Source organism: Staurois parvus, unplaced genomic scaffold, assembly GCF_062004578.1.
Source record: "Staurois parvus isolate SC_StPar_1 unplaced genomic scaffold, SC_StPar_1.0 ptg000143l, whole genome shotgun sequence".
Taxonomy (NCBI): Eukaryota; Metazoa; Chordata; class Amphibia; order Anura; family Ranidae; genus Staurois; species Staurois parvus.
The window spans coordinates 2,879,263-2,902,211 of NW_028317939.1; the positions used below are offsets into that span (position 1 = coordinate 2,879,263).

Below are 22,949 nucleotides of genomic sequence, written 5' to 3' on the forward strand. Positions count from 1 at the left end.
TCTTTCACCATAGTCTCAGCTATCGGTTTCAGAGGCAGCGCGGGCAACTATTAGATTAATATCCCTATTCTGCTGCTTTCTGTCTTATCTCAGAACAAACAGTGATTCACAAATACACTCAGAACAGGACATTACACCTGCCGCCCCTTGCTCCGTGAAGCCTCAGCAGCTGAACTAAACCCTCAGGGGTCTCACACCGTCAACCCCGAGTCACCGTCCGTAGACGCTTGTTGCAAGGTTCCGTCTTCCAGGGGCCCACAGCTCACCTGGTCAGGACACTCATTGCAACATATTGCAAGGTTCCGTCTTCCAGGGGCCAACAGCTCACCTGGTCAGGACACTCATTGCAACTTATCTATCAGTCTACTGAGTTATCACAGTCGCACAGGATGACAGACACTGAACAAATACACAGTCAGCAGAAATCCAGTGGCAGGTTCGTTAAACAGCCCCAGGCGAGCAATAAAAATTACCTGCCGCTCTTGATGACCTCTGGAAGCCGACAAAACTGGCGCCAAGGCTGGACAGAAACAAATCGTACAGTGGTAAGTATAAAAAGTACCTACCGTACTCTCAGGGGTGCGCAAATCCCTTTTGGTCAGTCCTGGCCAGCCGCTCAGTCTCACGTGCGGACTTCCATCGGTCACAACCTGGGGCCCCACATTGGGCGCCAGCTAAAAAGGTTGGAGAACCACAATTGGGCTCAGGGTAGGATTTCTGCTGCTGCTCCTAATTTTGAGATATGGATTGCGTACACGCCGGAAAATAATTACACGGACAACTGTCCAGTACAACCACTTTCACATCATCTCATCTCTGTTTATTGCAGGGCGGTGCTTAACCTTTTATACATAGAAAACAATAGAGTATACGTCACTATTACATATATACAGTCACACTCTAAAAGGCACATTTTGCTTGGTTGAAATATAGGAGAAATGTAGAAACTTGATGCTTGCTTCTCATCCCGTTATCTTTTCACTCCTCCTCACATTCCCAAAGTCTAAGTGAAGTCCTCTGCGAAGGGAGGGGTTGAGAGCATCGCTCTGAGCAAAACAAGTTAAGGAGGACTACAAAGCCCAGCAGACAATATATATATATATATATATATATATACACACAACACATATATTTAGAAATATAAAAAAGTATAAAAGTAAATATGTATAAAATGTATATTTTAAACAGAAAACAGAATAGGCATTTTACCAAATCCATCACAGTATTGTGGGGTAGGTTATTTGTTGGTATACAATGAGCGATTCTGAGGTATGTAAAATTTTCAGCAGTAGGAATATTGTATTTGGATTGAAGAGTTTGGAAGGGATACAAAGATTGATTGATGTAGAGGTCCCTTATGTTGGTTATTCCTTGTTTTGTCCATTGCGATAGATCCAGTGAGGGGATGAGGAGGTGTAGTATGTTGGTTGGGGTGGGTATTTGTTTAGTGTCTTTGAATTTAGTGAGTAGAAGGTCCTGCCAAGCTTGTAGGGAGGCTACAATGCAGGGATGATTTAGTTGGGGTTCTATACGTTTGGACGGAGGGATCAAAAGAATGTTTTGGGGTTTAAGTGGTCGAAAGGGGAGGGTTTCCATTATGGACCAGATTTTTTCCTTCGAAGGATTCCACCAGAAGTATAATTGGTCTAAGAGGGTAGCTGTGTAATAAGATTTGAGGTGTGGGAGTCCTGCTCCTCCTTTGGTTGTAGGTCTGATGAGAAGATTGGTGGTACATCTCGGTTTTTTTGAGTTCCATAAGAATTTTGTAAGAATTGTTTGTAGTTTAGTGAAGAATGAATTAGGAACTGGTAGGGGAAGTGTACAGAATATGTACAAGATTTTGGGTAAAATATACATTTTTAGGGTCGCCACGCGGCCTAGTTTGGAGAGTTCTGAGGTGCGTAGAGTGTTTAGTTCTCGGGGTATAGTTTCAAGCAATATTTTGTGGTTTGCTGTGTATAGATGGCCTGTCGCTGGTGTGAGTCTAATTCCTAAGTAAGGAATGCTGTTAGTTTCCCATGTAAACGGGAATTGTTTGGTCAGTTGGGTTTGGAGTTGGGTTGAGATGTGAAAGTTAAGTATGGAAGATTTGGGTTCATTAAGTTTATAGTATGACACTGTTGAGTAAGTAGATAGGTGTGAGCGAATCGTTTGGAGGGATTTTTTAGGGTTGGATACCATAAGTATTATATCGTCCACAAATAGGCTGATTTTGTGTTCCATGTTAAGATGTGTAATTCCTGTGAATGTTCTATCCTCCCTCAGTTTGGAAGCTAGGGGTTCAATAAGGAGTGTAAATATTATCGGGGAGAGTGGGCAGCCTTGTCTTGTACCATTTGATATGTTGAAGGGATTGGATAATGTGCCATCTGTCAGAACTCTAGCGGACGGTTGAGAATATAATGACAAGATGGCTTTCATCATCCAACCTGTGATGCCAAATTTTTGAAGTGTCAGTTTCATGAATTGCCAATGTATTCGGTCGAACGCTTTTTCTGCATCCAATGATAGGAGGAAAGAGGGGGTCTTAGTACTTTCTAAATTATGCAGGAGGGAAATAATTCTCCTGGTAGCATCGGGTGCTTGTCGACCTAGGATGAAACCTACTTGATCCGGGTGTATTAGCAGGGGAAGGTAGGGAAGAATTCTTCTGGATATAATTTTTGCGTAGAGTTTTATGTCGGTATTGAGTAGTGAGATTGGCCTATAGTTCTGAACTAGTTGGGGGTCTTTGCCAGGTTTGGTATAGTCGTTATAATGGATTGCAACATGTCTTAGGGAAATGAGCCTGTGGTGGCAGCGTGGTTGAAGAGTTTGGTCAGATGTGGTGATAGTTCTGTGGCAAGGTGTTATAGTATTCGTTAGTGTAACCGTCATTTCCTGGTGATTTATTAATTGGTAGTGTTTTAATGGTCATTTCTATTTCTTTGGGTGATATCGGGGTGGAAATGGAGTCACGTTTCTGTGGATAGCTGAGGAAGATTGGTTGTTTGGAGAAATTGTTGTATGGTCGCGGTCGTTGGTTGAATGGTGTTAGGGTCGTTTTTAAGATTATAAAGATTTTGGTAATATTCTGCAAAAGCGTTCTATATATCTTGTGGGTTTGTGTTTAGGGTATTTGTAGATGGGTGTTTAATTGAGGCTATTTTGGATTTCAGACGTTTTTGTTTTACCGATTTGGCTAACAACGAGCTGGCTTTGTTACCTGGTGAGTAGAATTTCACTTTCATTTTCTGGAGATTTAGATCATATTTCTGGAGTAAAAGGGATCTTAATTTATTTCTATCTGCTGTCAGAGACGCAGAGATTGCTGGGTCTTGAGATTTTTTGTTTTTTTCTTCATTTGATTTGATTGATGTTAGGAGGTTATCTATTTGTTGGGTTCTATTTTTGTTATTGCGGGCGTTTAGTTGTATCAGAATACCTCTCATGTATGCTTTATATGTTGACCGTAAAGTGGTTATGGATATATCAGGGGTATCGTTAAATTAAAAAAATGTTTTGTGCGCATCAATTATCTGTTGCTTGTAGACTTGGTTTTTCAGCAGGAACGAGTTCAGTCGGGGTATAGTCGAATATTGTTTGCTGTCAAGAGAGATTGTGATCGGAGCGTGGTCTGACCACGTGATAATGCCAATCTTGGAGGAGGTGATGTGCTGCAGTGTCCATTTATCGGTGAGGAAGAAGTCTATTCTAGAGTAGGATGAGTGGGATGGAGAAAAGTAGGTATAGTCCTTTTCTGTACTGTGTTGACATCTCCAGACATCGTGCAGATCGTTGGAATGGAGAAATTGGTTGAAGGTCCGTCTTGAAGATCTTGTATTGGATGAGGAGTCCAGAAGAGGATTACCGATGATGTTAAAGTCGTAGCATTGGTAATTCAGGTGCTATGAAGAGGAGTGGACTGTTCTGTGGTGGAGTCGATGGACCATCAGATGTGCGATTTTGTGAACATGGGACTGCTGCTTTTGTGGACTGGGTGTTCAGCTGTGCAGAGAGCGATGTTGAGAGGGACAATTCTCACTGTTGAAGACTGGTAGCTTGGGGTAAAAACAGGGGTAAAAATGAGGGTAAGAAAGACTTGCAGACAACGCAAGTAACATGTGTAGCAGTATCTTCTACTGTATATGAAGGAGGCGTGAGGAAGCATGACTCTTCCGAGAGCTCATGCTGGGGACGAACTTGGATGAACAGTTTGTTCGATCGATCGGGGCCGATTGCCAGCTTGTGTGTTAGTAATTGGTGCCCAGGGAATTGAGCGTGGAGATAATAATGCAACGGAGTGGAGGCTATATCCGCTCAGTTTCCATGTGTTGTAGTCAGTTGGATGCCGGTTGATGGGAGTCGGGTGGTATAATGCTCCATGACTTTAATAATTCAATGCCTGCTTCTAGGGAATTAATTGTGAAAAATCTGCCTTGGTATTTGACATTGAGTTTCGTAGGGAAGCCCCACTGATATGCGATGTTGTGGTTCCGTAATGCTTTGGTTATGTTGACGAGCTTTTTACGGTTGTTTAGTGTGGCTTTGGACAAGTCTGCGAACAATTTAATGTTTGCTTGGGCTGAAGGGATGGAGGACGGATTCCTGGCTGCAATCATAATTTTTTCCTTCACATGGTAAAAATGTATGCGCGCCAATATGTCCCTGGGAATCGTCGTAGGTAAAAATGTTGGTTTGGGGATTTGATGTGCTCGATCTATAGCCAATTCCACGTCAGTGAGGGTGGGAATAAGATTTTTCATATAATTTTGTATGAAAGGGACAATGGCATCTGTAGCTATGGATTCTGGAATCCAATGGAATTTGATGTTGTTCCGCCTGGAGCGACCTTCTACATCTGCCAGTTTGAGGTTGATTTGTTCGATGTCTGTCGTATGGTCTGTATGTACATCTATAAGATTGTTATGTGTGGTGCACATTTCTCCTAATTTTTTCTCGATATGGCGGATGCGTTTTTCCTGGTTTTGAACCGTGTTGGAAATTTGGGATAGTGAAGCCGTCAGATCATTTTGTAGTGTTTGTTGCAGGGAAAGGAGCATGTTCTTCATAGAAATCTCTGTGATAGGTTGGTCAAAAGCAGGATAGGATTCAATTAGAGATGGAGCAGCATCAGAAAGTAGGGTAGGAGAGAAAGAATGCAGCTGTCTGTCAGGGGGAGATCCCATATCCAGCCTAGGTCTGGATTTTGCCGGGCTGCTAGTTGTAGGAGACGGTGGGAGAGGACTCACCGGGGTCTCCTGGGTAGAGGGGTCCCTTAAGCCTGGGGTCCGGATAATGTGCAGCCTGGTGGTCTGTGGTCTCCCCTTCATGCTGTTGCTGGGCAGATGAGCCGTTTTGCAGGGGACCGGCGCCATCTTGGTTGCAGGGAGTGAGAGCTGGGTAAAAATGTATCATTTTTGCAGGGTGACCTGGCGCTTTCCTCCTGCGGGTCACAGCCCTGTTGGATGGTGAGGTTTTGATGGCTCTATGGAGCTAATTATAATTCCCTGGGGTCGTAGTGTGCCGGCGTTAGGCTGGCGGAGCTCTCTTCAGTGAGCGTCCATCCTCAGAGCCGGCCGCGCATGCGCCCCAATCCATTCCTTTATGACTCCAGTGTCCCCATCCTCTGATGGTTCCTTCCAGCAGGATAATGCACCATGTCACAAAGCTCAAACCATCTCCAACTGGTTCATTGACCATGACAATGAGGTCACTGCACTCCAATGGCCTCCACAGTCACCAGATCTCCATCCAATAGAGCACCTTTGGAATGTGGTGGAACGGGAGGTTTGCTTCATGGATGTGCAGCCGACAAATCTGCAGCAACTGCGTGATGCTATCATGTCAATATGGACCAAAATCTCTGAGGAATGTTTCCAACACCATCTTGAATCTATGCCACGAAGAATGAAGGCAGTTCTGAAGGCAAAAGGGGGTCCAACCCTCTACTGGTACGGTGTACTTAATAAAGTGGCCGGGGAGTGCATATTATTCGGTGGGCAGTGACATCAGTCAGTATCACGGTTGATGGGAGATTCTGAACAATGACTTATTTTATTATGGGATAGATTTAGATACAGTAAAATGGTGAGAGCCAACCTGTCATGACCCTAGTGCTACGAGCAGTCGGGGACCTCAATATAGTCATGTGCAGAATATGGAGCTATAGGAAGATCAGTGATAGGACAGCGTCATAGAAGCTCAGGTTGGGCATGGCCAGAAAGGGAGGACTGCCCTTTTCCTGGTGACCCAGGCTGAATGCAGGGATAAAGGTTTACTATGATTTTTTGGTGGGATCCCATGCCATTTTGCTTCCACAAAACTGTGTACTGTCCCATTTAAGATAAAATGGCATGGGCCCCCATAACATTTATACCACACCCTTATCTTGGCACGTGTGCGGGTGCAGCAGTAAAAACACAGAGTCCAGTTGCAGATAAATTAGAACTTGTGTTGTAGAATAATGTAAACTACAAACAACCCCAACGGGAGAGCGCCGCTAAGGGTATCACTCAGAGTTCAGTTCTTGGCAGAGGGGCGATGTGTAAAGATGCACCAACAGTATCTGTCTTTAGAAGGCAGAATGTGGTCTGGTCCCAAAAGGAAGTTGCAGCACAGGTTTGCGAGTCCCTAGTGTAGAATTAACCCCTTCACTAGTCACTAGAGATTTGGGTCCCCTTATAGTCCTGCACACCCAGGCAACATGCATTTCCTTCCAGACTTGCACTCCAGAGACAGTAACCAGTCCTTGATCTTGGGTTTTTTGTTTTATTAGGGGATTTTGAACTTGGATGGGGTAAGGGGTGTATGGGATGCCCAAAGGAACTGCAATTGAGGACAATCTTCCTGGAACTTTGTACAAGTCTCTTTAAAACAAAGAATCATCTTATTGGAGAGCTAGCCAACCTCTCCTGGTGTACCACCCCAGACCCTAGATACTTCTTTATCCAGCTGTCTGAAGGAATCCCTGAGCAGGGGATCCAGTTCCTGTCGCTTTAAATGTAAGGCAGTCCCGGGAAGAAAGCTAATCCAGTTTCTCACTAGAGTGCTCCTTCCCCTCTCTGGCCCAGGGGGTGCATGTCCACTCATTCAGTCCTCCTATGAGCTGGTGGTTTGGTTGATGCTCTCAGGCCTTCTGCTGGGCTGCTCCTTCCCTACTGCAAAAGTGATCCTCGCTCTGGGGGCTAGTGAAGTCCTGAGCTTTCCTCCTTTCCAGGACTACTGCCTATAGGTAAGCCCCTTCCCACCCGAACCCCCTCCCAGGCTCCTGCTCTTCAGCCTCTCACACATCTTCCACCCAAACTCTCCCTGCTGCTGAGCAGGATTGGTCACTCTTAAGGACTATCCTGGCCCCATGCCAAGCCTTCTGTTCAGGATTGGCCAGGATCCCTCAAGAGTGCAGACTAGCTCCACCTCACCCCCACCCACTGAGTTCTAGAGACTCCCCCAAGTCTCTAGATCAGGTGAGGTGTCAGGGAACTGCTCTACAGAGCATCTCAGCCCTGACTTAATTTCACCCTGCTAACTATTACACCTGGACTGCTGCTCAGCCCTCCCAACTACCAATTGACTCCATCTCCCTCTAGCTATCTAGGAGGGTGCTAGCCTGTTCCTATTCATCAGGAACCTTTCCCTTCCACTATCACTTTCCCTAATAGACGGGATGTGACAAAACATGGTGGTCACCAAAGATGGCCACCAAAGGTCACCTGAACACATAGTAGCGAACCGGAACGCTGCCTCCAGAAACCATAGAAAAAAATGATTTTCCTTTGACTTATTTTCCAGGATGTGTCGGGTGCCACCTACAGTGAAGAAAGCAGACTGCACCTGGCTACAGGCATACAGCCTTGGTGGCTTGTAGGGATGGTCTATATGTTCGAGTGTTCACTGAACACATGGACATCTGGGGCGTTCAACGGGCCATTCGCCCGTATGCCCCACAGTGCAATGCGCTCTGGTGACGCATTGTAATTGGCCAAAGCATTGCACCTGACCACAGGTCAGGTTCAATGCTTTGGCCAATCACAGCTGAATTCACAATAAGAGCCATGATTGGCCAAAGTCTCAGTGACTTTGGCCAATCATGGCTCACGGCAATTGAGTGGAGCTAGTGGTGATGTCACTGCTAGCTCCGCCCAATTGTGGATGATGGTTCTGACAGGTACATAATTGGCTGGAGCTAGAGGGGACGTTTGTTTTCGTCTGACTTGCAAATGTTGGTATCGGCGAGTACTCCGCAGGTGCAGACGGGTCGGCGGGTGTCGGGATTTTTTTAATTCGTCAGGACAACACGGGACGCTGTGATTGATGATGGATTACAACACTGAAACCATTTTTTAAAATAAAAGACTTGTCAAAAACAGATTTTTTGTTCAATAAAGGATATTTTCAAAAGTCTGGTCTATTTATTTTTTACAAGTACCCCTTACTCACACACAAGGGGAGCAGCATCAGGGTGTCCCCTTATTTAAAGGGGTACCCTGATACTAATGAGCCCCCCTGCCCACAGACCCCCCCCTGCCCACTGGACCAGGGATGTGGGGAAGAGGCCCTTGTTTTCCTTGGCATGAGGACATTTGCCCCACCCCCTCTCCTGGCTTGCCAGGCCTGTGCTCAGATCAAGGGTCTGGTAGGAATTTAGGGGGGATCCCATGCACTCCTCCCCAATTTTGGGAGGTGCGGTTCCCCTAAAAGTCCTACCAAGCCTAAAGGGCTAGGGGGAATCCCACACAATTTTTTAAAATACATTTTTACTGTGGGGTCCCTCCTAACCTTCCTACCAGACCTAAGGGGTCTGGTATAGATTTTTTTAAATGTCAGTCTTGCTGCAGCAGGTTTAATACACAGATGTGCAACTTTGCAGGTTGTTTAGGGAGACCCCCCCCAGGCATGATATTTAAAGGAATTTTTTCATTTTTTTTAACTTTTAGCAACGAAAATGACTACGCCTTTAAAAACAATACTTTTTGAAATGTTTTCTTTCACTGATTCATATCCCTCAGGGCAGTGCCCAAGTCCCCACATTTATGGCCAATAACTTGCATATAAGCCGTCCAAATGGGCATTTTTTAAATTTACAAGTTCAAGTCCCATAGACCTGCATTATGTTCAATGTTCGCAGTATAACTTTCTACCGCGACCCGAACACACAGGGGGTGTGCAGACCATCACTAGTGGCTGAGAAATGGGAAGTAATGATCATACAGCCTCTTCCTTAATGTACCATACGCCTCCCCCTTGCAAGGCACCCCGTGCCCATGTTCAGGGGGCAGTGGCCTCATCTCCACATTCTGTCCCCAAATAGGGTGGCTGCCTCATCCCTTTACACCCGAACACATATTAATGACACAGGTTCTGTGGCTGAGTAGGCTGGTAAGTAACTGTTTCCTGTCCACCATATAGCAGAAATACCGAATACAGAAAAATCACGTATATATACAGTAGGGTAGCGCCACCATTCATGGACGTGGCTGTAAATCACTGGATCCTGGCCGGTGATCACTCGCCCGGAGATTGCTGAGCATCTCCGATGAAGAGGACAGTTATCCTCCCTGTCAGCTTGTGCACACAGCACAGCCATCCAAAGCAGTGTGATTACAGTGAAGCACATGGACACAACTTATAGTAACACAGCACACATTTAACCCTTTGATCTCCCCAGATGTTAACCCCTTCCTGCCCAGTGCCATTAGTACAGTGTCAGTGCTTTTTCTAGCAGATCTGAGGGGAAGGCTGCTGGGATTCAGTGTAGTCCCGGGAAAATGGGGTCCTTAAAATAGATTAAATTTTCGGATTTTCTCCTCCTTCCTGGTCCCGATCCTCTCCTGGTCCCGTTCCTCTCCTCCTTCCTGGTCCCGATCCTCGCCTCCTTCTTGTTCCCAATCCTCTCCTCCTTCCTGGTCCCGATCCTCACCTCATTCCGGGTCCCAATCCTCGCCTCCTTCTTGTTCTCGATCCTCTCCTCCTTCCTGGTCCCGATCCTCGCCTCCTTCCTGGTCCCGATCCTCTCCTCCTTCCTGGTCCAGATCCTCTCCTCCTTCCTGGTCCCGATCCTCTCCTCCTTCCTGGTCCCGATCCTCTCCTTCTTCCTGGTTCCAATCCTCTCCTCCTTCTTGGTCCCGATCCTCTCCTCCTTCCTGGTCCCGATCCTCTCCTCCTTCCTGGTCCCGATCCTCTCCTTCTTCCTGGTTCTGATCCTCTCCTCCTTCTTGGTCCCAATCCTCCCCTCCTTCCTGGTCCCGATCCTCGCCTCCTTCCAGTGATGTCACTTCTGCCCGTGCGTTCCACGCGGGTTCCGGTGCACTTCCTCATATACACAGGGCATCCCGGCTCCGTTCTCCCATCTTCCAGCCCAGATGACAGCGGCAGACCCTGCTAAAGGAGGGAGCTAAGGACCTACTAATCTGATACGTCTGAAGTTTGTAGTCATCTTGTGAGTGTTTTAACCTCTTTAACCCCTCCCCCTCCAGAGGATCCCCCCCTCCTGACCAGGCCATTTTTTGCGGTACAGTGTGGCGTTACTTTAATTGACAATTGTGCGGTCATGCAACGCTGCACCCAAATGAAATTTACATCCTTTTTTCCCCATGAATTGAGCTTTCTTTTGGTGGTATTTGATCGTCTGTACATTTTTTATTTTTTGCGCTATAAGCAAAAAAAAGACCAACAATTTTGAGGAAAAAAACAAGATTTTGGACATTTTGCTAGTAAACATGTCCAGTAAAAAAATTTAAAAAATCAAATTTCATCATAAATTTCGGCCAAAATGTATTCTGCTCCGTGTCTATGCTAAAAAAAATCCCAATACGTGTAAATTAATTGGTTTACATGAAAGGTATAGTGTTCACAAATGGCGGTATAGATAATGAGATTTTTTTTTCTACTAGTAATGGCGACAATCAGCGACTTTTAGCGGGAATGCGGCAGACATTCTGACACTGGGGGGGAACCAACTTGGTGTCACTGACATCCCCAGTGACACCAATGCAGTGATCAGTGCTAATAAAAAGCACTGACACTGTACTAATGGCACTGGGCAGGAAGGAGTTAACATGAGGGACAATCAAAGGGTTAACTGTGTGCTGGGAGTGTATTACTAGGGGGCGGTGGTGTGTGCTTCACTGTAATCACACTGCTCTGGATGGCAGTGCTGTGCAGTGTGCCTGAGCTGACAGGGAGGAAGTTTGTAAACAAAACAATCTTCCTCCCCGTCGAAGATGCTCGGTAATCACTGGGCGGGTAATTACCGGCCAGGACCCGGTGATGGACAGTCGTGGGCGCAAATGGCTCACGCACGCCCCCTACCAGGAAATGAGAAATCACATATATATATTTCTTTATTTATTTATTTATTGCAGGTACTTGTATAGCGCTGTCAATTTACGCAGCACTTTTACATATATATTGTACATTCACATCAGTCCCTAACCCTCAAGGTGTGTACAATCTAAGGTCCCTAACTCACATTCATATACAAGGGCCAATTTAGACAGGATCCAATTAACCTACCAGCATATCTTTGGAGTGTGGGAGGAACCCGGAATACCCGGAGGAAACCCACGCATATATATATATATATATACACATGTGATTCTGCGCACAGATTCCCCCCTGGAGCAGTATATCTGCTATAGGGTGGTCCTTAAGCAGTTAATAAACCATCTTTATACACATACTGCACTTAGCTGGCACCTCCTGTCCCTCCCTACATAGCTGGTCACTCCCTGTGGACGGCTGCCGCCGGCAACTCTTTGGATTTTTTGTATATTGTGGAATTCTGGGCCTTAAAAGGACTTTGTCAGAGTAATTAGGACTTATAAGGACTCCCTTACATATTGTTTGCATTACCATTGGTCCTAGTTAAGCACCAGATCATACTGTTCTCTTTGTGGGGGGAAGCCCCCTGCACCAATTCACCCCTCCATGTTCAGGGCATGTGCCCTGGTGTAGTTTGGGGGGGGGGTGTCAATCACCCCCCCCTCTTTCCTGACCTGCCAGGCTGCAGGCTCAGATAAGGGTCTGGTACGGATTTGGGGGAGATCTCAAGTCATTTATTTTTTTAATTATCTGCACTGTCCTGACATTGGGGGATATCTGTACTGTCCTGACATTTGGGGGATATCTGTACTGTCCTGACATTTGGGGGATATCTGTACTGTCCTGACATTTGGGGGATATCCGTACTGTCCTGACATTTGGGGGATATCTGTACTGTCCTGACATTTGGGGGATATCCGTACCGTCCTGACATTTGGGGGATATCCGTACCGTCCTGACATTTGGGGGATATCCGCACCATTCTGACATTTGGGGGATATCTGTACCGTCCTGACATTTGGAGGATATCTATACCGTTCTGACATTTGGGGGATATCTGTACTGTCCTGACATTTGAGGGATATCTGTACTGTCCTGACATTTGGGGGATATCTGTACTGTCCTGACATTTGGGGGATATCTGTACTGTCCTGACATTTGGGGGATATCTGTACCGTCCTGACATTTGGGGGATATCTGTACCGTCCTGACATTTGAGGGATATCTGTACTGTCCTGACATTTGGGGGATATCTGTACCGTCCTGACATTTGGGGGATATCTGTACCGTTCTGACATTTGGGGGATATCTGTACCGTCCTGACATTTGGGGGATATCTGTACCGTTCTGACATTTGGGGGATATCTGTACTGTCCTGACATTTGGGGGATATCTGTACCGTCCTGACATTTGGGGGATATCTGTACCGTCCTGACATTTGGGGGATATCTGTACCGTCCTGACATTTGGGGGATATCTGTACCGTCCTGACATTTGGGGGATATCTGTACCGTCCTGACATTTGGGGGATATCTGTACTGTCCTGACATTTGGGGGATATCTGTACTGTCCTGACATTTTTAGACCTCAAGAAATTAGATTGGCCATCAGTACTTCAGGATTGATCGGTTTTCAGATCTATCCCATAGTTTGTGAACTCTATAACTTTCCTACAGATAAATAAAACATCCTAATTTGGGTTGTTTTCACCAAAGACATGGAGCAGAATACATCTCGGCCTAAATTTATGAAGAACAATTATTTATTTGCAAACTTTTATAACAGAAACAAAGAAAAATGTGTTTTTTTCAAAATTTCGGGTTTTATTGGTAATTTAGCAAAAAATAAAACCCCCAGCAGTGATTAAATCCCACCAAAAGAAAGCTCTAGTTGTGTGAAGAAAATGATAAAATTTTAGTTTGGGTTCAATGTTGTATGACCGCGCAATTGTCATTCAAAGTGTGAGAGCGCTGAAACCTGAAAATTGGCCTGGGCAGGAAGGGGGTAAAAGTGTCCGGTATGGAAGAGGTTAATAATAATGATAATAATAATAATGATAATAATGATAATAATGATATTAATAATAATTTCTGATTTCAGGTTCTGATATCTCGATGCTCAGATCCCTGTTTACCCGGCAGCAGAAAAAAGTTTGGCTCTTCCATACATAAATGCTGCTATGAGTGTTCCCCGTGTCCAGAAGGAGAGATATCCAACATTTCCGGTACGGTTTGTATTTGTTAGTAAGTGATTGTTGGACTCGGCAGACTTTACCAATGTAGTTAACCGGTTCCGTGCCGCCCTATAGCAGAAATACTGCTACAGCTCGGAACGGGTGCGCACAATCATGTATATATATGTGATTTCACTGTTCTGGGTAGCACCGCCATTCGCAGCCTCGGCTGTCAATCACCGGGTCCCGGCCGGTGATTACTTGCTGGCACCCGCTAATGATCACCGAGTATCTCCGACAGGGGAGAGACCTGTGTATAGACAAAACAGATCTCTCCTCTGTCAGCTCCTGCACACTGCTTTGTATGGCTCTGCATAGCAGCATGCTTGCAGTGAAACACAAACACAGCACACAGGTAACCCTTTGATCACCCCACATGGTAACCCCTTCCTGCCCGGTGTCATTAGTACAGTGTTGGTGCTTTTTATTAGCACTGATCACTGTATTGGTGTCACTGGGGATGTCAGTAACAGTAAGTCAGTCCCCCCCCCCCGTGTCAGAATGCCCGCCTCACTCCCACTATAAGTCGCTGATCGCCTCCATTACTAGTAAAAAAAACCCAATTCCAGTATATATCCCGCCATTTGTAAACGCTATAACTTTCACATAAACCAGTTAATTTACACGTATTGAGATTTTTTTTAGCAAAGACACGGAGCAGAATACATTTTGGCCTAAATTTATGAGGAAATTTGATTTTTTTACTGGACATGTTTTATAGCAAAATGTCCAAAATATAGTTTTTTTCCTGAAAATATTTTTTTTGTTTATAGCGCATGTAACGGAACCGGTACCCGACCGCCACAAACAACATGTTTTATACAGAGGGCGGGGAAACACAACCAGGAACAGGAAATACATCATCAGTCCACCCTCTCAGTGGGAAGGGCTACAGTATAGGCAGGAAACACCTCATCACCCCTCCCCATCCAACCAGACACAGAACAATGGGATGCAACCATGTGGCAAAGGACATTGACCAACCCCCACACCAATACACAAACAGTACATCTCATAATAGTTCGCTGGACAGGAAGACACAGCACCATGGGGGGGAGCACATGGCAAACAAACAATGGACAGCCATGTGGCCCAGAACAAAGGAATGGACACATGGCAGTAGACAATGGGCAACCACATGGCAGGGACAAAGGAACACACACTATACACAATACTGGGACATTCACTTTCACACCCTGTACCCCTTAACAGGCACAGGGTGGGTTAAACATAATGAGGGGGACATGAGCTGACCAAGCGGTCCAACCACCCCCAAAAGTCACTCCCGTCACATATCTCCCCTTTCGGCAAGAGAGTAACACAGGAGTAGATCCCAGACGGATGTACTCTGAAGTTACTCTGCACCTCCAGTCTCTCAATGCCGGCACCTGCACAGTACCCCATGCAAATTGTCCCACACCAAGTGTTACTCACCCAGCCAACCTCTGCCTCTCCCGTAGAACATACCCGCCGCTGGGGAGAAGTACGGACTGGTCCTTCTCCCGGAAATCCTCTCAGCCGCTGGAGAGAAGACAGGGTGGCTGGGCCGCCTTCATCCTTCTGTGGGGGATCTGGGCCAACTGCCCAGCATCCCTGGGGTATCCAGGTGGTGGCTGTAGTTGCTAGGCAGAGGCCAGCGGCCCTCTGCCCTGTTGCCAGCACTTCTGCTGGGGACCCCACATCTGCTCCGGCTAACCATAGGGGAGGTAGGCCGGCTTCCTCCCCTCCCAGACTGTGGATCTGCTGCTGGGATGGAATTCCACTGTCACTGTCCCCCTGGTGCACAGATCCTGGCTTGGGAGGGAAAACAGTTTCCTCCACTCTGGCTGACTGTGGGGGAGAGAGGACAACAACCTCCTCTCCCTTCTCACCCTGGGCCTCTGAAACTACCACAGGCATGGGACAGAGGTCCTGGACCCTCTGTCCGGTTGTCAGCACTTCAGCTGGCGGCTCCCCGGCTGGTTCCTCCTCAGAAAAAAAATCAATCAAATCCCCAGCCTCTGGAACTGGGGTTTGGGGATCGGGGCTCACCATCTCCTGTTCGTGGAACTCAGGAGACGTTACCAGTGCTGGGCAGAGTTCAGTACTGTTTGGCCCTGTTGCCAGGTCTACTGCTGGTTCCTCCTCAGCCGAGAGGTCTATCAGATCCCCAGTCTCTGGAATTTCCACTGCTGATTCTTGGGCATGCTGCCGAACATGTCCTAGCAGCTTCCTGTATGCCCTTTCTAGATCCAGTTCTTTCTTCAGCAGGTATTCCAGATCTGCTTTAAGTTCTGAGACCCCTCTGAGACTGAACATAGCCTCTCTGCCTTCTCGTAACTCCTCCAGAGTAGGTTCTCCTCTATCGCCAAACACAAAAAGGTCTGTAAGGCTCTCCCACAGCAATCCAGGCCCACCAAAGTCAAGTCCCTCAGGAGAGCACTCTGTGGACACCCCTAAATATTCCTGCTCTGCGTACCACTGCAGAGCCCGATATCTATTGTCCAGTTCTATCTCCTGCTGGACCAGTCTGTCCAACTCAGCCACCCATTGCTCCTGGGGTTGCTCTCCCAGGAATGGCATCCATGACTTCTGATGGTCCCTGGCCCTCTCCTCTGGGGTTGGATACCACTTGCCTTTGTCCATACCAGCAGCCTGGACGGCTCCTCTCCAAAGCACCTCCTAAATCCGCTGCCTGAGCTCCAGGTACTGATCCGTAGACACAGTCCTGGGGTATGTTGCAAGAACAGTCTGTAGCAGCCCTGGGAACTCTGATGCCAGGTCCATATCTCCACTGGGGTGACTGACGTCTTTTCCTGCTCTTGAATCCCGGTGGTGGTTTGGATGTGTTTACAGTTGGAAGCACAATCCCACCGCTTGCCACCAATGTAACGGAACCGGAACCCAGACTGCACTGAGTTTTTCCGTTATAGCACAACTTCCCCTGTCCGAACACCATCCACGGACCACACCCTCGACATCCCTCAGGAAAATAGACAATACCCAGCTCTTACTAAAACAGGAAGCCAACAACCTTTATTTTACACAAACAACATGTTTTATACAGAGGGCGGGGAAACACAACCAGGAACAGGAAATACATCATCAGCCCACCCTCTCAGTGGGAAGGGCTACAGTATAGGCAGGAAACACCTCATCACCCCTCCCCATCCAACCAGACACAGAACAATGGGATGCAACCATGTGGCAAAGGACATTGACCAACCCCCACACCAATGCACAAACAGTACATCCCATAATAGTTCGCTGGACAGGAAGACACAGCACCATGGGGGGGAGCACATGGCAAACAAACAATGGACAGCCATGTGGCCCAGAACAAAGGAATGGACACATGGCAGTAGACAATGGGCAACCATATGGCAGGGACAAAGGAACACACACTATACACAATACTGGGACATTCACATTCACACCCTGTACCCCTTAACAGGCACAGGGTGGGTTAAACATAATGAGGGGGACATGAGCCGACCAAGCGGTCCCCCCACCCCCAAAAGTCACTCCCGTCACAGCGCAAAAAATTAAAGACGCACAGACGATCAGATACACCCAGCACACCATCCCACCGATGGGTCCCAACACACCATCCCACCGATGGGTCCCAACACACCATCTCACCGATGGGTCCAAACACACCATCTCACCGATGGGTCCCAACACATCATCCCACCGATGGGTCCCAACACACCATCCCACCGATGGGTCCCAACACAGCATCCCACCGATGGGTCCCAACACACCATCCCACCGATGGGTCCCAACCATTCGCTTTAGCTTAAAAGTATGTGCCGCCTCCAAAGATCAACAACCGCCTCCGGAGCCAGAACACACCGAGAATAAAAAAAAAACACCCACACACACCCCCAGGGAGGGTGGGAGGAAAACTTGCTCCACTGATGCCCTATCCTGGACTGAATAGGATGACCCCCCCACAACCACACCCAAAGATGCTGAAGACCCCACCCTGCACTCCCGTCACCAATCATATAACCTGCCCATTTTCTAACTCCCACCTACTTTTCTCTTAACCCTTTCTTGTCTTTCCTACCCCCCTCTTAAGTCATGTCTACCCTGCGCTATTTTCTTTTTCTTGCTTTTTGCTACAGGCATCTCTTTCCAGTCAATGTTAACACCTCAGCCACTTCTCAACTACTCAACTTAATTTCCTCTTTTAACCTAATACAATGGGCACAAGCCACCACTTACTCCAATGGCAACACCCTCAACCTCGCATTCTCCCACTTAAGCACTCCCAGCAACCTCTCCAACATCCCTTTTCCTCTCTCTGACCACAACCTTCTCAGTTTCACACTTCCCCTGTCTCCTACCTCCCATGCCTCCAACCAGCAAACGGTTACCCGCAGGAAACTTGGCCACCTCAACCCTTCCCTTCTTCATCCTGCTACTGACTGCCTTTATGATAAAATTGCTCCCCTGTCCTTCCCAGACCTGGGCACTTCTGCCTACAACAACATTCTGTCATCCTTCCTGGACACGCTCCTCTCACTACACGCAGAACCAGGCCTCACCTGTCACAACCCTGGCAAACAGATGACACCAGAAGTCTCAAGAGATGCAGCCGTGCTCTTGAGCGAGTATGGAGTAAAACTAAATCCCTGAAAGACTTCACCCTCTACAAATCCCTCCTTCTCAAATACAGCTCCTGCCTTCATACTGCTAAACAAACCCACTACACAAGTCTCATCAAAACCCTCTCATCCAAATCCTGTCAACTCTTTTCTACCTTTAATTCCTTACTTCACCCCACACTGCCTACAGCCACCAACTTGCTTACTGCCCAGGATATTGCCAGTCATTTCAATAACAAAATCAATACAATTAGTGAGGTGAGATTAATGAGATAGCCAGCATCCAGCTTTCTCTACCAACCAACTCACCAACTCCAACACCACAATCAACACTTTCCTCTTTCAACCCCATTACCACTGAGGAAGTTGCCAAACTCCTTTCCTCTGTCCACTTCACCAAATTTCCCCTGGACCTGTCCTCTCTCAATTACTATGGCCACCTTCCTGCTCCATCCTAAACTTTCAAACCCACATCTTCAACCTTTCCCTCTCTTCAAGCACGTTTCCCTCCACGCTCAAACATGTACTGGCCACCCCCATACTTAAAAAATCCTCACTGGACCCCACCTGTTTGAATAACCTAAGACCCAGCTACCTGCTGCCATTTGCCTCCAAGCTTCTTGAATGCCTTATCCACAGTGGTATGAGTTGCTACCTCCTTGACAACAACCTTCTCAATCCCCTACAGTTCTGCTTCCTCCCACAATGTTCCACTGAAAATGCTCTATTAAAATTCACCAATGATCTTTTAACTGCTAAAACCAACGGCCATACTCCATACTCATACTCTTAGACCTTTCTGCTACCTTTGACACAGTTGACCACCCACTCGTCCTCAACAAACTCCACTCCCTTGGCCTCCATGACTCTGCTCTTTCCTGGGTATTCTGGTACCTATCTCTGTGCACTTTTAGTGTCACATACAATACCATCTACTCTGCTCCTCTTCCTCTTTCTGATGGGGTCCCCCACGGCTCCGTCCTTCAGCTCCTCCTCTTCTCCCTCTATATCTCTTCTATAGGCCAGTTGATAACCTCTAATGGCTTCCAATCCCACCTCTATGCTGATGACACCCAGATCTATCTCTCAACTCCTCATTTCACCCCCTCAATCCCCTTACAGGTCACAAGTTTACTAAGTGACATATCAGTATGGATGGCACACCGCTACCTCAAACTCAATCTTTCTAAAACTGAGCTTCTAATAGTTCCTCCTTCTGTATCTCCTCCCCATGACTTTACCATTGAGATCAACGGCACAACCAATGGTCCCTCCACACATGCTAGGTGGTGCTTGGTGTAATCCTAGACTCTGACCTCTCCTTCATCCCCCACATCCAATATCAGGCTAAATTTTGCAGCCTCAAACACCGGAACATTTCCAGAATTCTCCCCTTCCACACTAAAGACACCACACAACAGCTTATTCACTCCTTGGTTATTTCCCAACTTGACTACAACTCCCTTCTCACTGGCCTACCCTTACACAGGCTATCCCCCCTTCAGTCTGCTATAAATGCTGCTGCCAGACTAATGCACCTTACTAACCAATCCATGACTACTGCCCCTCTGCCTATCTCTTCACTGGCTTCTACTAGCCCAACATATCATTTCAAAATACTAACCACAACATGCAAGGCCATCCACAACATCGCCCCCAGCTACATCACCAACCTCATCTGCAAATATTGTCCTCTCCTCCCAAGACCTCCTGCTCTCCAGTTACCTCCTCCCACACTCGCCTCCAGAACTTCTCTCCCATCCTCTGGAAGATGGCCACCTAAAAGCAAAGGATTTGAGTCTCTGTGGCATGACCTCCGACAGGTTCAAGCTGAGTGCCACAGACTTCTGATAATTTATTTGAAAATTAGATAATTCACCATAACGTCTAAATTCAGCCATCAAGTTGGGAATGGTGACATCCAGTTAACTGCTAAAAAAGAGCAAATCATCTGCATAAGTAGAGACCTTATGGCATTTATGCCCAGTCAAGATATTATGAATGTTCTGCTTACTCCTAACATAGTGTAGAAATGGTTCACACATTAAAAGGAAAATGAGAGGTGAAAAGGCACAACCGTGTCTTGTACCATTTGTAACAGGGAAAGGAGACAAGAGCAATCCATTAGCACCTGTGCTGTGACTCAGTCCACATTCTCATAGTCGGACTAAGGCCTATGTCTTCCAGTGTGACCCTGATGAAGGACAAATTCACGCTGTCAAAGGCCTTTTCACATCAGTAGAACGAAGGAGAGTTGGAGTAGTCCCTGGCAGGACAGAATGTATAACATTAAGTCTTCGGATCATACCATCACATGCCTCTCTGTCTGGTATAAAGCCCACCCGGTCATAATGGATAATGTTATTAAGATAAGGAATCAGATGGGTAGCTAAGATTTTAGTGAATAGTTTTGGAGCAAGCTTGAGCAGAGAAATAGGCCTTTAGTTGGAGCATCGAGTGGGATCTTTCATTCTTTGGTGATCACTGAGATATGGGCTGTTAATGTTTCTGGGTGTACAGTGTGTTCATGGGCACTGAGCAGGCTTTTCCTGAAAGCACTTTTACTAGGCCAGGGAGAAGCCATCTGAGTCTGGTGCTTTGCCAGTTTTCATTTGCTTGATGACCTGGGAAAAATCCAGAGAATTTATTGGTTAAGCAAGGCTATAGATTGTTTCCAGAAGGCATTCTGGTGCTCCGACCATAATCCAGAATCCTCTCTCTGAGTATATCACAAAGCACATTTATTTATTCTGGGCTGGAGTGACAATGTATAAGGAAGCAAAATACTCCCTAAATGCTTACGCTATCTCAGAGGGCATGAACAGGTGGGTTACAGTAGTGGCGTACTACCAGTAGATATGCTTTGGATTTCCATTGTCTAAGCACTCTAGCAAGAGACTGACCACATTGGTTTCCATATTTGTAGAAACTATGTCTGCATTTAACAAGAGTGGCTTTAGCATTATCTAGAACTCAAATATACTCAAAGGATAAGTTCACCTTTTGTAGCAAGTTACATGTCACAGCTATATTCAGGGTGCAACATGTAGCATGTAATGAACGGACTGCCCCCCTCCACTAGCTGTAACAATTTAAAAAAATGGGGGCTCTGTCCACCCGGCCATGTCACTCATTCACAGTATTCTGTGCATATCTTCTCAGTCTTCTCAGAAGCCTGCCTCACTACCTGCCCCCTGGACCCTATCCCCTCTCAACTCCTCCGGTCACCCCCCTCTTCCCTCATCCGCTCCCTTACCCACATCTTCAATCTCTCCCTCTCTACTGGCGTCTTCCCCTCCCCCCTAACACATGCACACATCACCCCCATACTCAAAAAGCCCTCCCTGGATCCCACGGACCTCAACAACCTCAGACCAATTTTCCTGCTGCCACTCACGTCCAAGCTCCTTGAGCGCTTGGTCTACGATCGCCTAAGCGCCCACCTAACTGACAGCAACCTCCTTGACCTACTACAGTCTGGCTTCCGTCCCCTACACTCCACCGAAACTGCCCTCCTCAAAATCACCAACGATCTACTAACCGCCAAAGCCAAAGGCGACTACTCTGTCCTCCTTCTCCTAGACCTCTCTGCGGCCTTTGACACAGTTGACCGCCCCCTCCTCCTTAATAAACTACTCTTCCTTGGCATCAGAGACACCGCTCTCTCCTGGTTCTCGTCCTATCTATCCCAACGCTCCTTCAGCATTTCCTACAACGGTGCCACCTCCTCTTCCCTCCCCCTCTCTGTTGGGGTCCCCCAGGGCTCTGTCCTTGGACCCCTTCTCTTCTCCATCTACACCTCCTCCCTTGGCAAACTCATACACTCCCACGGCTTCAACTACCACCTCTACGCTGATGATACTCAAATCTACCTATCCACCCTTCACCTGACCCCCACATTTTCCGCCCGCATCACTCACCTCCTACACAACATCTCTGACTGGATGTCGCTACATTTCCTCAAGCTCAACCTCTCCAAAACCGAGCTTCTCGTCTTTCCCCCTTCCCGCGCCCCCCATACATCCTTTCCATCACTACCAACAACACCACCATCAATCCCGCCCAGCAAGCCAAGGTCCTTGGCGTCATTCTGGACTCAAACCTTTCCTTTCAACCTCATGTCAAATCACTTACAAATACATGCAGGCTCTACCTCCGGGACATCGCCAAGATACGCTCCTTCCTTACCCCAGACACCACTAAACTACTCGTACACTCCCTGATTATCTCACGCCTTGACTACTGCAACTCCCTCCTCACCGGCCTACCCCAGTGCAAACTCTCCCCGCTTCAGACCATCCTGAACTCAGCTGCCAGACTCATCCACCTCACCAGCCGCTCCACCTCTGCCACCCCCCTCTGCCTCTCCCTCCACTGGCTCCCCATTGCCCGACGCATTAAATTCAAACTGCTCACTCTGACCTATAAGGCCATTCACAAGACTGCCCCTAACTACCTCACCGACCTGATTCCCAGGTACCACCCTACCCGTACCCTTCGCTCTTCACAGGACCTCCTTCTATCTTGCTCCCTGGTCTCCTCCTCCCACGCACGACTGCAAGACTTCTCCAGGTCCTCCCCCATCCTCTGGAACTCACTACCCCAATCCATCAGACTGTCACCTTCCCTCCTCACCTTCAGGCGCTCCCTGAAAACCCACCTCTTCAGGGAAGCCTACCCCACCCTCACCTAACAGCCGCTGCCCTTCCCTCCTACCACTCCATCCCCCACAGCCATTCCCTCCTGTACCTCTACACCCTCCCTCCTAGATTGTAAGCTCGAAAGAGTAGGGCCCTCTTACCCCTTGTGTGCTGTTTGATGTT

At 47.3% G+C, this 22,949-nt stretch overlaps 1 protein-coding gene across 1 annotated transcript in view; it reads left to right on the top strand.

Annotated features, from left to right (window-relative positions):
* Positions 1-6,522: 6,522 nt before the first annotated feature.
* LOC149465144 (vomeronasal type-2 receptor 26-like) overlaps positions 6,523-22,949 on the top strand; it is a 44,107-nt gene continuing 27,680 nt past the window's right edge. The window contains exons 1-2 of the mRNA XM_089673613.1: positions 6,523-6,600; positions 13,402-13,525. Coding sequence (XP_089529739.1) covers positions 6,523-6,600; positions 13,402-13,525 — 202 coding nt within the window. The remainder of the gene's footprint in view (positions 6,601-13,401; positions 13,526-22,949) is intronic.